The 16589-nt window shown below is 39.3% G+C and overlaps 1 protein-coding gene across 6 annotated transcripts in view; it reads left to right on the forward strand.

Moving 5' to 3' along the window:
* The window catches only part of LOC103143659 (RNA binding protein fox-1 homolog 2-like), a 77769-nt gene that overhangs the window by 52940 nt on the left and 8240 nt on the right, over positions 1 to 16589 (forward strand). For all 6 annotated transcript variants that reach the window (XM_016675450.1, XM_016675449.1, XM_016675451.1 and 3 more), the window contains 4 exons: positions 527 to 619; positions 13698 to 13785; positions 14820 to 14876; positions 14968 to 15121. In XM_016675450.1, coding sequence (XP_016530936.1) covers positions 527 to 619; positions 13698 to 13785; positions 14820 to 14876; positions 14968 to 15121 — 392 coding nt within the window. The remainder of the gene's footprint in view (positions 1 to 526; positions 620 to 13697; positions 13786 to 14819; positions 14877 to 14967; positions 15122 to 16589) is intronic.

Below are 16589 nucleotides of genomic sequence, written 5' to 3' on the forward strand. Positions count from 1 at the left end.
TGCATTGAGTCATAGTTTCTTTGCCTGACCTTTGAACTCTGGTTAAAAAGTCCCTCTGTGAACATGTGTAAAGATGAAAGAAAGCTGCTTCTTTCTGTTTGATTGTGCTTTCTATAGCATCTACATCTATATCTCCAAACTACAGATGTTCTGTTTTTCAGTAATCCATTTCAGAGAGGAAAATATTAAGTTGCGGCCTACACAGTCATGGGGAAAACTGCAGAGTTGGCAGATTTAAGAAGGCATTGCTAACGATGAAGGAAAGTTTGGTGGAGGGAAAAAGTGTGCAAGTAACAGTCATAACCACAGGCGTTAGCGTAGCGGCAATTGAGATGGCATTCGGAATATATTTTCAAATTGATTCTTAATTTAAATTTGAGACGATTGTGTTGGTACTCTTTCGTTGACAGTTTTGGCTCATATTTTTAGCAGTGAGAAACGGACCCGGTCTGTTCTACCGTTGCCCTTCCTCTCCCCTCCTCCTCCTCTTTCTCCTCTTCTTCTCTAACCTCGCTGTGTGCCGCAGGGTTTCGGCTTTGTGACATTTGAAAACAGCGCCGACGCGGAGAAAGCCAGAGAAAAGCTCCACGGCACGCTGGTGGAGGGCCGTAAAATCGAGGTAATTTCCCCTCTTTCTCTCTCTCTCTCCATCTTCTCTCTCCGCTCCTCCATCAGTTCTGCCTGTCTCCATCCCATCATCCCTTATGTGATATGCTCTGATGCAGCCCACTGGTATCCCACTTCCCCCAGTCCTCTGCAATCTGTTTCCTGTTTGTTTAAAATCCAAAGAGACCTCACCTTCTTTTTTTTTGTTTGTTTTTTTTTTTAATGTGCTGGGATTAATTTTTTTTGGGGAGGGAGTGTTGCAAGAACGAAAGCAAAAGCATGCCTTGTTTTCACGCCAACCTGTCGGCCCTCTTGGCTTCGTTTCCCCGACGACGCTCCCCATGTTAGCCACGCCGATGTTCGGATTTTCCACGCAGCAGCTGGAATGATATTTGTGTAGCTGCCACCACCGGAGGGCATGAGAGAGGAGCCCGGTGAAAGTGAAAGTATGATGCATGGCAGATTGCAGTCGGATGCTCTTTTGTTTCTCCTCCGTGGCATTGGGTTCACCTCTCTCTCTCTTCCTCTCTCTCTCTTTCTTTCTGGTGCTAATGGGTAATTGCAGCAGCAGCATGCTGGCGTTCGCATGCTCACTGTTACGCAACGCTGGATTCTTTTCCAATGGTTATAATGTGTGTTGTTTATTATTTTTTTTATTTTTAGGTTTGTTTGGATACAATCATACGTTTCCTGTTCTACTGAAGCATGTGCTGAGTGTTTGAATGCAGATTTTGGTTTTCCAATGAGGGGATTTTTTTCCAGCCCGTCTTACTTGATCCACCACTTTAAGCTGGGATTTCTGCATGGGCTTACAACGGGGATCCCCCCACACACACACACCTACACACACCCCACTCTCCTTTTTGGGCGTGTGCGACTCACTTCCTGCATGATGGATGAGGCTGGATGCTTTTTTTTTTTTTTTTTAAACTCCTGCTGCAGTACAGTTGAGAAAGACAGGCAGGATCCTGCGGTGCAACACGATTCCTTCCCTCCCTTTATCCTCCCCCCATCCTCTCCTCCACCTTCAGCCAATCAGCAAGCAGAGCGGATGCCACCGGAGCCAGTTCAACCTGCATCAGTCTCACCCATGTTCAGAGTGTCTTTGTTTGACCCGTGGGGTTCTGCATGAAATCTGCAAAAAATTAAAGAAAAGAGAGAGTGTGTGTGTGTGTGTGTGTGTTTGTGTTTAAGTCGTCTCGTTGCATGTGTCCTGTGGTGATGGTCTGTAGCGTTGCCGAGCGATCGGCAGCATGAGAGAGAAGAGAGACTGAGGACGTTTTCTGTTCTTCTCGCTTGAATTTGGTCACGATTTCAGAGTTTTGTTGACGCGCGTTTTGGACGGAACGAGTGGGATGTTTGTCTTGGAGTTCAGAAGCTCTGAAATGCAGGCCTCAAGTTACGGTGTCTTGCAATAGGACTCGGACCTGTCACTGTGTTTTATTCAGATTTCATGTCAACGCAAAGTATTGTGAGACCTCAGCAGGCTTATTTCAGTCCAAAGAACCCTTTGATGTTACGACATAAACTTTGTTTTGAGTTGTAAAAACTTATTCCTTGATTTAAAAAAAAAAAAGGGTACCTTGCCAATTTTACAAATAACTGCGATAAAATATGGCCAAAAATTACGACTGCACCGATTGTAGTTTTCAGATTTTATACCGATACCAATTTTTCTTTCTTAATACTTTTTTGTCTGAAAAGTTGCTAAATAGGGAACAGTAGTTGATTTTCAAACCGTTGTGGAGGTTAATGAGATTAATGGATGAGATGGATTTCCTGTGTAAATATCGGTCCAAAATTTGGGGATTCAGGCCTGATTGGTCGGCCGATCAATCGGTGCACACCTTAAAAAAACAACAACTTCTTTCTCATTTGTTTTTTAGAACAAAGAAAAATGTTATTACATTTTCTTTAAAAAAAAAAAGTTTTATAATTGCAAAAATGTGTTTAAAAAAAAAGAAAGCAAAAGACAATTCTAAACCATTTTCTATATTTTCCCCTTTAATATTTTTCAGTATCATTTAAACTACTTAGAGCTGACATGACATCAAGTACCTGTTAATAGTCACATTAAAGCAGATCGCTTCAAATTTGTAGATGTAAGAAAAAAAAAGTTTCCAAAGCTAAATCAGTACGACTCCTTTTGCAAGACACTGTGTGCTGATACCTACATGTGGCCTTTTGCCGTTTCTGTGTCCTCCCTGTCCACTGGCATGCGGTTAGCTGGAGAGGCCTTGGTGTGCATGGTTCATGCTTTAACATGGATAGCCGTGCGCTAATGGAGCCCATAGCGTCAATGCTGATGTTTTCCTTGCATGTTTGTTTTGTTCTGGCAGATTAGTTTTAGTAATGAGGCGTCATTATCAGTTTCTTTGTTTAGTCAGCATGACCGCAGCTGCCTCCAGACGGCCTCAGAGCCTTTTAGAGAGGCTGAGCAGACCTGATGGTTTAGAAAAGAATGCTCCACGCGATCACTCAGTGCATGTCAGTGGGAGTCGCATAAGCTCTTTTGTCGTGGCTTCCCATGTTGTGCATGTACTGTAGCCTAGACAAAAACAAGAGTAGACATGGATTTGCTGTGTTCAAAGTTATAACGTACTTTTCTCTGTCTGGGGTAAAACTCTGCGCTTTGAAGAAGTCAGTTTCCTGTATGCTTCCAATGTGTCCATGTAAGTGGCCCAACTACAGTTCACTACCTGCTTTCCTGTCATCACATCACATCATAGTCATCATAAATTATATATATATAATATATACACACACAAAGCATGATGGCGTGTCTCATAAGATGCTCTCTCAAACACGGTTCATTCCTCTCATCCCATCCATGGCTGTTTCTGTTATCATTTGGATGCCTAAGGATAAGCCACTGATACTCGCATTACTTTCCTTTTCTTGTCAAAGATAATTATGAATATTATAGTTTCTTGAAATTTTCCCCACTTGACCCATATTTCACTCTTACGTGGCCTCAAAGCATCGTCTCTAGGCATTGGCTTTACTGAACCATTTGTGTTGTAGTAGAGAAAATAACCTTGGTGAGATGATCAATTCAGATTATTTACTCGTGTAGCTAATGGCAGACAAATACGTTTGAGAGTTTCTCTGACATCTTGAACAATTTGGAGCAGAAATGTATTAAATAGAAGAAAACACAAATTGGATAAAACGTATAACAAAGGTTGCGAGGATATAAAGGGAATCATTTTAGTGCCGATCTGTCTGGTGGCAGCAGTTCAGAAACTGTTCTACTTCGTGTCTGGGCGTTGATTAATCAGTTCCTCCACTTCTATGGTATCATCCACTGATTTAGCAGTCAGGTTTTCATCAAACGTGGACCTGCAGTCTTGTATGATAATCTGATCAACAGTTGACCGATCACACAGCCCTTAGTGTTTTATGTCTGCATTATGGGTGCAGCAATAAATCGGCTCCGATTTCCTTAATTTTGGGAGTTCTGCAAAGATCTGAAAACCAGACACCAAATCACATCTGCATGTGCTTCGTTAACAGTAGTCACCCCTCGGATGCCTACTTATCGATTTCGTTGCTATATTTAGTGACTTTTCAGACAAAAACAAATAAAAACTGAATTGTTGAGGCTCTTTTTAAAGATCCCTGATTTTTTTTGTACCACTTATGAGACGTTAAGCTACCAAAATAGCAGTTTCATTTTGTGAATGTTGAGGGAGAAAAAAAAATGTAACTACCAGAGGAGAGAACGTCGCTGTTGACCCTGAAGACCGGCTCCTGTTCCGAGCCGAGTTGTTTGTGGGCGATCTGTTGTTGTCGGAGCGTTGAGGAAAGTGACGGTTTCTCCGCAGCGCAGAGTTTTAGTCGGATATCGCAGCAGTAAAAGGCGGAAAGGCTGAGTTCTGTGTGTGCGCAGAGGTAGTGTTGCAGCTCTGCATGCAGGCTGATGGTTGTGCTGTGGGGCGTCAGTGAATACGAACCGTCAGTCCTCACTGCATGGATGTTTGTGGTGGAAGTGGATGGGAAGCGATTGTGCATGCCTGACCCGGCGGACTCAGTCCAACCCAAAGCATTCCAGACTCCTGAACGGGACGCATTAAATTAAATTTGAACGAGCGTCTTCGTACGCTGCACCTTTTGCTTTTGTCCAGTTTTGGCAGATGAGCTCCATCTGAATCTGACCAATCTAAATTTTTGTTCCTGCATGACTTTTTTTTTTTTTTCCCTCCTGGAATGATAAGTGACTGATGTGTGAATTTATTTTTGTGTTCTTTGTACATGTGTAAAATTGTAGAAAAGTTTGAAAAAAGAGTCCAACCTTTGTCCTCTTCAACCCTCTTTTTTTCTCTGTTTTGACTCATTCTGTCTTTCTCACACAAACCTCTGTGATCTTCTTGCCAGTCATGTTTGTCTTTTTTTATTTGATTTTATCTGACGTTAATATGTAGCTTTTAAAATTTATTTTCTCCTCTTATCTTTGCCAAACTCTACTTCCATATTTTATTTTTAGCTTCTTTTTTTTAATTTTTTTTTTTAACTGTAGCAGCTGCCTTCATGGTGACTGGTAAAAGACGGTAAATTTAGCCCAGTGTCCCAATACACACTTTCCCCTTCATGCCGTGACTTCACCGCTAGAATGAGAATCGTTTCCTCATCTTACTAAAAGTGCTCTCGCTTAAAACCGATGGCAACAAACTCATTTTGCTGTTCTTGTTTTGTGGTGGACGATGTTTGTTTTAATCAGCTGCAAATTTACAACGCCTTTCAAAAGATATTCACACTTTGCGAACAACTTAAATGCAATTTTTGGGGGGGATTTTATTCGATACACCAGCAACAAGTAGTGCACAATTATAAAATGGAACAAAAAGTTTTATCTTCAAAAACAAAATAAAGAGAAATGATCACAAATTGTAGTCCAGACATACCTGCTTTAGAAATGGAACAACTACAAGCAAGTTCAAGTGTTATCAGAATCCCTAAAAACCATTTGGAAAGTATCTGGCAAAGTATGGAGCGAGTGTTTGTAGCTTGTTTTTAGACTTTTGCCGCTCCATGGCAGCTCAGGCTGTTTGTGTAGAGTCATTGTTTTCCTTTAAGGTGAACCCCTGCGCCACACTACAGTCTTATACCCAATCCAGAGGTTTCACCAACTCTAATTTAAGACTTTTTAAGACCGCCATGAATACATGGCTTTGTTTTTTTTTAACAATGTCATCCAGCCGACTACCAATAAATTTACACTTACCGACAAAAAACTAGACACTTTCCCATTGGAAAATGCAAGAAAGCTAGCTAGCTAGCAGTATTAGCAGCTTGTTACTTGTAGCCTCGAGATACAGAATGTAGCGAGTGATGATGTCTGCAACTCAGATATTTGCCTGATACAAAAGTCCCGTAAGAAAAAAAAAAAGCCTTCATAACCACGACAAATTTAAGGCCAACTTATCTTCTCTTTAATGACTTTAAGACTTTTTAAGGCCTTGATTTTAGCTTAATGAATTTAGGACTTTTGAAGGATCCACAGACACCCTGGACTGGATTTAAAGATATGGATGAAAGAGTTTTAAGATGTTTGTGAAAAACATGTTTAAGACCCTGAGTCATTTTCCTTGCACTACTTTTTGTTGGTTTATTTGCCACGTAAAATCCATCAAAGCTGAAAGGGTGTGAATACGTTTGCATGACTTAAAGGTGTTTTAGGCTGTTGTTTACCACGGCCCTCTCCAGTGAACCAGATCTGCTACTGGTCAGACTGGTGGTTTGAGCGTTGAGAGTTAGCATCCCCCCAGGCCCCTCTTCCTTTTCTCTCCTCTCTCCTCCTCTCCCTCAGTCTGCTCTAAGCTGACACTGCTGCAGTCAGGTTGTCTTTTTAATTTTTTTGTTTGTTTTTTTATATTTCAAATGTTGGCAATCAGGGGGACAACTAGGTTTCTTTTATTCCTAGGATGATTTGTTCCTTTATTTATTATATTTTTTCTGTTTCCCTGACGACTTCTGTGTGTTGTTGTCAGTCTCCACGGTAACCACTCGCTGTTTCCTCGGCAACGGTAAGTTGTGTACAAACATCTATCACTGAACTGATCCCTTGAAAAGAAGGCATTTGACAGTATTCTTTCCAGGCTAGTGCAGTCAGAGCGAGCGCCATGACATCTCCACGTGTGATTTATTTCTTTTATTTTATATTTTTTTATTGTGTCTGGCCCCTTTAAGAATAAACACAACACATATCTATATATATATATACACACAGACAGGTGGACATGACATGTTTAACTAAGTGTAATACCCTGTTCACACTACGTCATTAACACCTCACTGGGAATGACTGAATGTAATCACCTCCTTCTATGCAATGACACATTAATTCTCCATTGGACTCGATATGTGCAGCATTCATCTTCTCGTATAATGAAACCCCATCAGAAAGGATGTGAAGCTTTGCTCCCTGTTGCTGCCCACAGTTTCTTTCAGCGAATGCAAAGCTGCAGGGCAAATAAGGCTGCTCTCATTTCCTTTTTTTTTTCTTTCCTTTTTTCTTTCTTTCTTTATTTTTAACTGGCCTGTTTGCTTTAGGCAAAGATATTTCAAACGTTTAGCAATTGGAGCCATTGAGACTTTGAGATTCTGCTGATAAAGGAAAGGATTTCACACAGGCGTATGATTGATGTCCTAACATGAGGCCAGACGCGGCGCTTGGTGCACCGCGTTGGCAGACGAGGCCGTGACTCCCCTGCCTGACTTTAAAAAAAAAAAAAATTACAGGAGTTTATAAATGTACAACATGATCTCACCGAGAGGAACATTTTGAATAGCTACAGTGCCTGGTAAAAGAAGTCAAACTTCTTGGACTTTTTTTTTTTTTTTTTGCACAAGAACCGCAGACTTTATTGTGCTTTTATTAGTTTTTATGTGGAGTAGTTGTAAAATAAGTGAAATTATGAAACAAACGATATGTGGCAAAGACATGATGGCAAAATGTTGACAGGTTAGCCAGCAAATTGAGGCCAAAAAAGTGTTTTTAAGGTTACATTTTGTGGAATATTTAATTTGTTCTGACTACTTTTGTGAGGCACTGTAAATTTTAATCATTTTAATTTCACTTTATATGAGCATTTAAATTAGAATGCGCTAAATCTGGGCTGAGTTGCACCAGTTTTTCATAAATTTGTTCATACCGTTTGCCAGTATTTTTGTTTTTGTTTTTTTTACTGGGTTGCTCCACTAAAGGTTAATTTACCAATTATTCTTCCACTTTTCCACTTATTTCTAAGTTGTCTACTGTTTTGCCCGACAGCAGAACTAAGAGGAGGTTTAGTTAAGTACACTCAACAAGCTAAAGCAGTTTTATCAAATGCAAAGTTATTTCACAGTTAGCTTAGTTACACCAAATATTTTTGAATATTGATTGTCAAACTTAGTCAGAACTTTCAGACGAAATGTAAATGACCTTTTATTGCTTTAAATAGCATTAAGCCAAAAACAATATATTTAGCTTTAACTGTATTTTTCTTGGACTTAATTATTTCCACCTTTTGTATGCACCGAAAAAAAACTTTTACAAACGACAAACCGAGTTTTGTGTTCAAAATCTGTAAATAATATCCCAAGAAATATTTGTGTCCATGTTTGCCTCGTCTGTAAATGTAAAAATATTTGGTTGTCTTGCTCTGAATTGGTTCTAATGCAAAATAAGCATTAATAGTACAAGCTTTTTGTGTTTCTTTTTTGTTGTTGTTGTTGTTTTGGGTTTTTTTCAGAAAGTGTAAAATTATAAAAAGCAAAGGCTTATGAAGTATAAAATTGTCTATTATATATTTAAAAATATGGTCAAAAGCTGTTCAGACTTGTGAAAAAACTTCTCAAATAGCCCTCTGGTTAAGCACCCAGGCTAACTTTAGCATCATTAGCGGCTAATAGTTAGCCAGATGTGCTATTCTCTCTGCGCTTAGCAGTCATTCATATGATTTTTTTTTTGCATTGTTTTTATTTTATACCAAGTGTCAAACTGAATTTAAGTTCAGACTCTCAGCCCCTCTTAGCTTAGCGCTGACAGCATTTGTTTTGGTGCTTCCCAACTTTAGCGCTAGCCAGATGCTGTATTCTCGCATCGCTTAAAAATCATTTACATTGTATGTCATTGTTTCCTTTTTGCACCTGCCACTGAAAATGTTTTCACACAATTAATTTAAAGTTGTCAAAGCTTCTTTAGCACATCTAGGGCTCATTTTGTTGGCTTACAACAGCTTTACTAGTTTAAGTTACATTGTGACAAAAACTTTACAGCGTATCACAAAGCAGATTTTACTTGGGGTTTTTTCATGTGGTGCCACAAAATGTCATCATACCTCTTGTTTTATCCAACATGGACTAATTTAAAGCAACTCAGATTATTTAACTTCAAAAATATTCAGAGAAGGAAGAGCTGGTGCAACTGACTTCTGGTCACTCACCCGATCAAGTTAGCTTTTTGTTTTTGTTTTTTTCTAACCATATGCATCTCTAAACCGATATGGGGTTTACCTTTGCTGTTTTGGGTCTTTCAGCTGCCATTTTCTTTTCTTTTTGGTTTGGTTTTCTTGTAGTGGATTGTCTGTGTATTAGTAGTCGTAGTAGTAGTTACAGTGTACTGGTCCTAAGTTTGTGACACGAACCTTTAATGCCTGGCAAAGTGTCTCATGTTTTTTTTTTTGTTTTTTGTTTTTTTACGTTCCTCTTTTTTTGGGAATGAGAATTGCTCTCTCTCTCTTTCTCTTTCTTTCTCTTTCTTTCTATCTCTGCTACCTTTATCTCTCCCTCTGTATCTCGCTGTCTCTCTGTTCCCTCCATCCTTTGGTGCTCTGTTTCTCAACCCACCACATATGATGAGATTTTTTCAGGAGAATGGTCACCAAATGTAATTGCTTTATTTGAATGATGCACTTTGGTATATATACGTTTTCAACAGTAATTTATTGATTTTTTTTTTCTTGTGTTGCTTGTGTAAACTTATTTTCCCTCTTTTTTTTTCATCTTTATGTTTCCCTGTTTCTGAATACGGACTGGCTCTGTCTCTTTACCTCTCACCTGCATCCCTCACCCCTAACGTTCCCGTCTCATCTTTGTCTCTTATGTGTTTGACGTGGGAGTGCTCCGATTGTTTTGATTGGTCTCTATTCTGCATCCGAAGCTTGCTGATTGGCTAAGAATTATTTATTTTTTATTTTTTTATTTTTTGGTTGATTTAGTTTGTAACTCACTCTGGGTCATGTGATGCGCCCGTATATGGCTGTGTGTAATTTTTTTGTTTAGATGATTATTAATTTTGTCAAACAAATGTTTTTTGCACCCCCCTCTTTCTCTCCCTCTCTTTTTGTATTTCATTTAAAACTGCATTTATTCTTTTAGGTACGTAAACCCCACAAGTTTGGTTTCATATGGAAATGTGATTTGGGTTTTTGTTTTATTTTTGTTTTTTTTGTTTTTTTTTTCTTTTTGTCCGGATTTATTGGCAAGGCTGGACTGGGAGGGCAAAAGTGGGATGAGAAAAGATGAATGTTTTCGAAATTATTAACACTTTGCCTTCCATATTGGTCTCTGTTGATTTGCATGTGTTCATGTCCCATTTCATTGATTATGCATGACCTAAATGCACTTATCACTGTGTACATATGCAGTGCCTTGGGACAGTATTCATGCGTCACTGGATTTTGCTTCAACCACAAACTTCAATACATTTCACTGGGATTTTATGTGATGGACCAACTCAAAGTAGCGCAAGATCATGATGCAAAAACTATACGTTGATTTCAAAGTATATTTGACCGTTTTTAGTTGTTTTCATTAAACCTGATCAACCTGGTCAGGTTTTTGAAACATTGGTGATCCAACAGAAAACTGCAGTCTCTCCTAGACCAACGGCATCAGATCCAGTGACTTAAGTAAAGCTCAACAAGCTGAATAAAAAAAGGACATTTCCCGTCCACGGCCATCAGCATCTACAACTCTTTGAAGAAATGTGTGCAGTAGGAGCTACAGCATTGCTTACTCAATTTCAATAAAGTATAAAGCCTGTCTTGTCAGTTTTAGCTGAACAACAGCTGCATGTACTCTAATATTAAAGCACAAACATGTGGACTCTGTGTGCAAAGTAGGCGATGCCTTAAAGCCATTGTACAGAGCTAAATTGGTGCCATAAAATTAGTCAGAAATAAAAAAAAACACTGAAATTGTAAAACAAAGTTCAAGTTGGAAAAAAAGCTTTGAAAATGAAAAAAAATGAAATTGAAAAATAAAAATTTAAGTCTACTTTTCAGATTCAAAGTTTTTTTTCAGTTTCTGATTTTTTTTTTCTTTAGTTTCAGGTTTTTATTTAGTTTAAAAAAATGTTTTGACAAACTTTATTGCTCCTATTTAGCTCCATATGATTGGCTGCAGTGGATTTTATTCAGGAGTTTCACCTTAAATGGACTGAATACAAATGTACACGACACTTTCCAGATCAGTTTTGTTCAAAAATGTTAATATCCATTCATCATTTTTGTTTTTCTTTGTTCTGTTGGTCTGCCACATAAAATCCAGATAAAATACATTACAAATAGTAGTTGTCGCAATGTCACAAAATGAGTAAACGGTTCATTGGGTGTAAATACTTTTGCAAGGCGCCGTATACAGACCCACCATTTACATCCACTAAAGTGAACTGGTAGCTGATCACATATAGACCAAACGCTCCTCCATTTGTAGGGATTTCTTGATTCCCCTCTCAGAACGTTTCCATTCTGCAACATCTGGACAGCTGTGTGAGGCAAGCTAGCTAAGCTAGGCTAATTGAGTCATTCGCCCCTGACCTTGACATCTGCGATGAGGGAAAAATGAGGCAAACCTCTTTTCCATTTGAATGAAGCTCTGCAGATAAAGAACGTGACTCACCAGGCGAGGCAATGCGAACAGCAGCCTAGGCTTTAATGGTTCCCTCTCTAAATGGGAGAGTGGTGTGTGTGTGTGTGTGTGTGTGTGTGTGTGTGTGTGTGTTTGTGTGCTCAAACGTGCTCATTCCTCGACCCCGCCTCTCTCCTCCATTTGCCGCATGCTAGCACACCCTCTCTGTGAATTCTGCCAAAAGGTCGTTAATCTTTGGCTTCCCAAACAGTCAAAACGTTTGGGCAGTGTGCTCAGACAGGACGGCTTATTACGGAGAGCCAGTCTCCATCTCTCAAAGCCCATCAAAGGGAAGATGAGGAAACATCAAGGAGACCAAAGTGTGAGCCTTTGAAGCTCAGAAAGGAGATTATCAGCCATCTTTGATAGAAAACCTTTAAAAAAAGAAGCAGGAAGCATGCACAGGACATACACACACCATCAATGAGACCCCCATTTTGTTCATCTGCGCATGCTGAAAAATAAACAGCTGGGTTTCCTTTGCTGCGCGCCCTCACACATCCCTTCAGAACCACCGAAAGAAACTCCACTGCACAGCTTGCTTCTTGTTGCATGACTGAAAACCACCTTAACAACCTCCATCCACTTTTACCCTCAAACACAAACAGACACAGAGTCAAGTCACCTCTGGTGATGCATAGTTTTACTGCACCTACGTGACGTTTTAACGTCTGCAGAGGTAGATCATAACTCCTAACATCCTGCTCAGACATGATCTCAGAAATCTAGAGATTTACTCTTGTTTCAAGTTTCTTTTGACAATTTAAGCGCCATCTTAAGCCTCACGCTAAGCCAGCCAAACGGCAGACGCAATCTTCTGTTGTCTTAAACACAAGTTGCTATGTGGGCAAATTTTAAAGATTTTTTTTATTGGTTATGGCAGATTTGATTTATTTTTATTACTGATGCTGAAGTCTAGACAACAATGAGGTCCTGTTCACGATCTAAAGCATTAGAGAATAGAGTATTACTGGTTTATTACTTTCTACAGCTCTCTGTGTGTTATATCGTCATCTTCCTAAAAAAAAAAAAAAAGGCCTAAGTAATTTTTTTTGCCAATTTTTTGGGGTCAAAAAATGACTTGGACCTTTATTTTGGAAGGTGATGCTATACAGATGTACCAATCAAAAATTTGTGATCTATTCCCAGTTTACAATTTTTATGTTTTTTATGTTTTGACCTATTTACTCAAATTGTAGCTAGCTTGTATTTAAGAACCATAACTAACAGTTAATTTTTCTAGCTTTTCTAATCATGATGAATTAAATTCCAAATTTTCATAATTGCATAAATAAAAAAATACAAATTAGAGGAAGAAACAAAAATGATCCACAGAGTCTTAAGCTTTTTTTTTTAGGATGTAGAACTAGTAGCATGGTTAGCATCTCTATCTGTATACCTCAGCCTCTGTTCATTTCTTACAGAATGCAGATTTTATTTAACTCTTAGTTTTCCAAAAATTACAAACATTTGCAGAACCAGAATTGTCCATGGCAGACAGAAGCTAAAAACTCAAAAGATTAAGAGAAAATAAGCTATAAAATGTTTCGCCTGTCTGCTTAAAGTCATGCTCTCTCTCTCTCTCTCTTTCTTTTTAGCAGTCATAATGCAGAGTTGTATTAAATACAGCTTCCTTTCTAGAATATTCTTATGCTTTTACAGATTACTCTGATTTCACGTATATCTAACTTTGAGTTTTCTTCCATCTATAAAACTTCTACAGAGAAAAGTATTGCTGCTAGATTGAACCATTATAGGTTTAATGATTTCACTGATGGCAAAAACCTTCAGATTTCCAAACAGCCTAGTCACTAAAAAATGTTTTTCTATATTGCTCAATTTGTGACATTCCTCCCATTTAAGTAGAAATATTGTAATGTTTTCCTTAGAAACGTCCCTCATGGCATCATTCAGGTTCAAAACAAACTTCAGAGTGAAATCGCTAAACATGAAAAGTAGATGTTTACACAAGGAAATCAACCAGCGCTCTAAATGTTCTATATAATCATTTTTAATAGCACATCAAATAAAATTGTCAGAGGGAGGCATCATAATCAGCAATATGCACGTTAATTATCTTCACAGTGTTAAAAGCAAGCTACACATCAGCCTTGGCCTAAATTTTGAGTTTGTGTGCTAATTTTCTCTTCCTCTGTTGTCTGTGCGCTTGACTGTCTGCTCCTCCGCCCCCCCAGGTGAATAATGCCACCGCCAGGGTGATGACTAACAAGAAAATCGTCAGCCCTTACCCTAATGGAGAGGCTCTCAGCACGCTGCCCTATGGTAACAACCGCAGTGACGCACGCTAACACCGAACCTAAAAAACCCAAAGGGAGAGGCAGGAGGACTGAAATTCCCACGTTGTCCTCTCTGCTGCCTTCAAAATGTTTAATTACGCTCGTGCACATGCTATCATATTAAAACAATTTGTGCAGTAGTTTAAGCTCTCATAGAAAAAAAGCTATCGCAGCATCATAAACTATATAATAAAGGCATTTATTCAGAAAATTATGCTATGATGCTAAAACAAACTGGTAAAGCAGCTGAACTGCAAGCAGAAGTCTTTGGTAAAGAGTGTAAAGTTGTAAAAAAAAATATAAGAGCAGAAAAATGTAGATAAAAGTGGTGAAGAAACTGAAATCAAAGCACACCAACCGACTGTAGTCAATTATTTATTCATTTTTTTAGAGGTATCTTTAAAACAGAAGAGTCAGCAGACCAGCATGGAAGAAAAAGCAGAATTAACTGGTTAAATCACAATATATAACATATTTCTAATAGCATGTTAGCTAACAGTAGCTAATGTTGTCTACAGTGCTGGAATTTAGCATTATGCAACAATTGGTAATTTTCTAGCTAACATACTAAACACTATAATTTAGCATACTATCATTAGCTAACAAGCTACTAACATAATTTTTATTATAATAGCTAACACTATATTTTGTGTTGAACATAGATGGTATGCTAGCTAGCATTAGCAAACTTGCTACTAATAGCCTATTGGCTAACAGAAGTCAACAGGTTTTGCTGAGTTGGGATTTAGTAGTTACCACCTGTTGCTACATTAGCCACAATGCTAGTAACATCTGCTATGTTAATATTTGGGAGTATTCTGGCCACAGCTGGAATAGAGCCGTGGTGAATCACTGTTTGCAGTAATAAACACCAAACAAATAAAACTGTACAAAGTGAAAGTGGTGCACTGAAGAACTTAGGCAGATTGTAACATTTTCTGTATGTTGAACGTAAAGGTAAATGTTTTTTAAAGTGCTTGTTTTATTGCTTGCCTTTTGCCCGTCTCTGTAACCAATCAGCAGGGTGGAAGTTAAGTCCCATGGTGGGAGCTGTGTACGGCCCAGAAATCTACGCAGGTAAGGGCGTCCTCCGTCTGCCAAATGATCGCAGCGCTGTTCTCACCTTCATCACCAGAGTCCTCAACAAACCCATCTTATATCCTTCCAGTCCCTGGGTTTCCCTACCCAACCGCAGCGGCGGCGGCGGCAGCCACGACGGCGGCGGCGGCGTTCCGCGGCGCCCACCTCAGAGGCCGAGGCCGGCCCGTTTACAGCGCCGTCAGGGCGGCCGTGCCTCAGCCCACCATCCCTGCCTACCCTGGGTAATGAAAGTCTGCCTGTTTTTGTCAACAGCAGCTGTTAACTTCATATGTGCAGCAACACGGGGCATCTGGAATTAAATCTTAGTCAGTTTTTAAATCTGGTCGGCTTTGTGTGGTGCTTGAACGAATCTGCTCGCCCAGGTCTCCGTCTGACTCAAACGCTCAGTCAGCCGTCACCCTCCGCTTCTTTTCAGTCTGCTCACAAGCAGTCACAACGCGGCGCTGCGCTCTGATTGGATTGCACCACTGAGGGTTGATTTGAATAAACAGACGCCCTCCGTCAGCAGATTTGCATAAGCACACACAAGATGCAAAACGCAGTCACCTTGTACACGGGTTTAGCTGCAGATGAACCAGCCTCGGTCTGTTCTCTGTGTACCATGCATGTCATTGTGCTGTGATGACGGGGCTAATCGGGGGGGTCCGCTGCTGCATTTCCACTGCGATCAAAGCAGATCTGAATGATTTACGGCCTAGCTGTTACTTGCTGTGATATGATTAAACTCGGCTCGGGAAGATGGAAATTGGAGGATGCAGGAAATACCCTCTCCAAACCGGCTCCACCTCCAGGCGTCACTCTCAGTGAAAAGGCCCAATCAGAGAGGCCGTTTATTGCATTTCTCCTAGCAGGGGAACAGTCGCACTTTACGGTCACGTTTTAGTTCATTAAACTTGACTTATTGGCCCCGGGAGTAGAGCCGGCCCACGGCAGATGCGAGTTAAGCCCCCGGACTACCACAGGGGCCAAAATAAGACCGAGCCAGCATGAATAAATACATATATTTAAAATATAAACTATATGAAAAAAATGTCTGTATTGTTGTATAGTTGGTACATAAAAATATACATATTAATCTCTTCTCTGTTGTTGGCTGCTGCTGCTACTGTTGGGAAAATATGATATATCAAACTTGTTAACTTACTGTAAATTTGGTGTTTATGGGCTGAAGTTACTTTAAAAATAATTAAAATAGTATGGAATGCTTTAATACTACTCTGCATCTCAAAAGCCAATTTTTTTTTGGTTGTTACTCCTGCGTGGTTAAAATTAAAGCTGCAGTATGAAACTTTTACATAAGCATTTTTTTCCATACTCATTAAAACTGTCATATTGTGATGGTATCAAATGGGACAGATAAACTGTGAAAAAAAATGCATATATATATATATTTTTTTCTTTTTCTGTTTAATCATTTATCTACCTGTGACGTTTGTTATGAAGCACTTTGGTCAGCTGAGGAAGTTGTAAATGTGCTTTATAAATAAACTTTGGCTCGACTTGAGCACAAACATGATTGGAAGCGCTAAGCCCCTCCTCCTGGCTCTGATTGGTTATTTCTGCAGTTAGTACTGGGAGCACTGGGAGAAGGTAGAGGACCTTTTTTTTTTCCAGATCGTCTGTCTGATCATTATGATATAATATAACTGTAACAAATATGTAATATATATATATATATATATATATATA

The sequence above is a fragment of the Poecilia formosa genome, unplaced genomic scaffold (assembly GCF_000485575.1).
Source record: "Poecilia formosa unplaced genomic scaffold, Poecilia_formosa-5.1.2 Scaffold114, whole genome shotgun sequence".
Taxonomy (NCBI): domain Eukaryota; kingdom Metazoa; phylum Chordata; class Actinopteri; order Cyprinodontiformes; family Poeciliidae; genus Poecilia; species Poecilia formosa.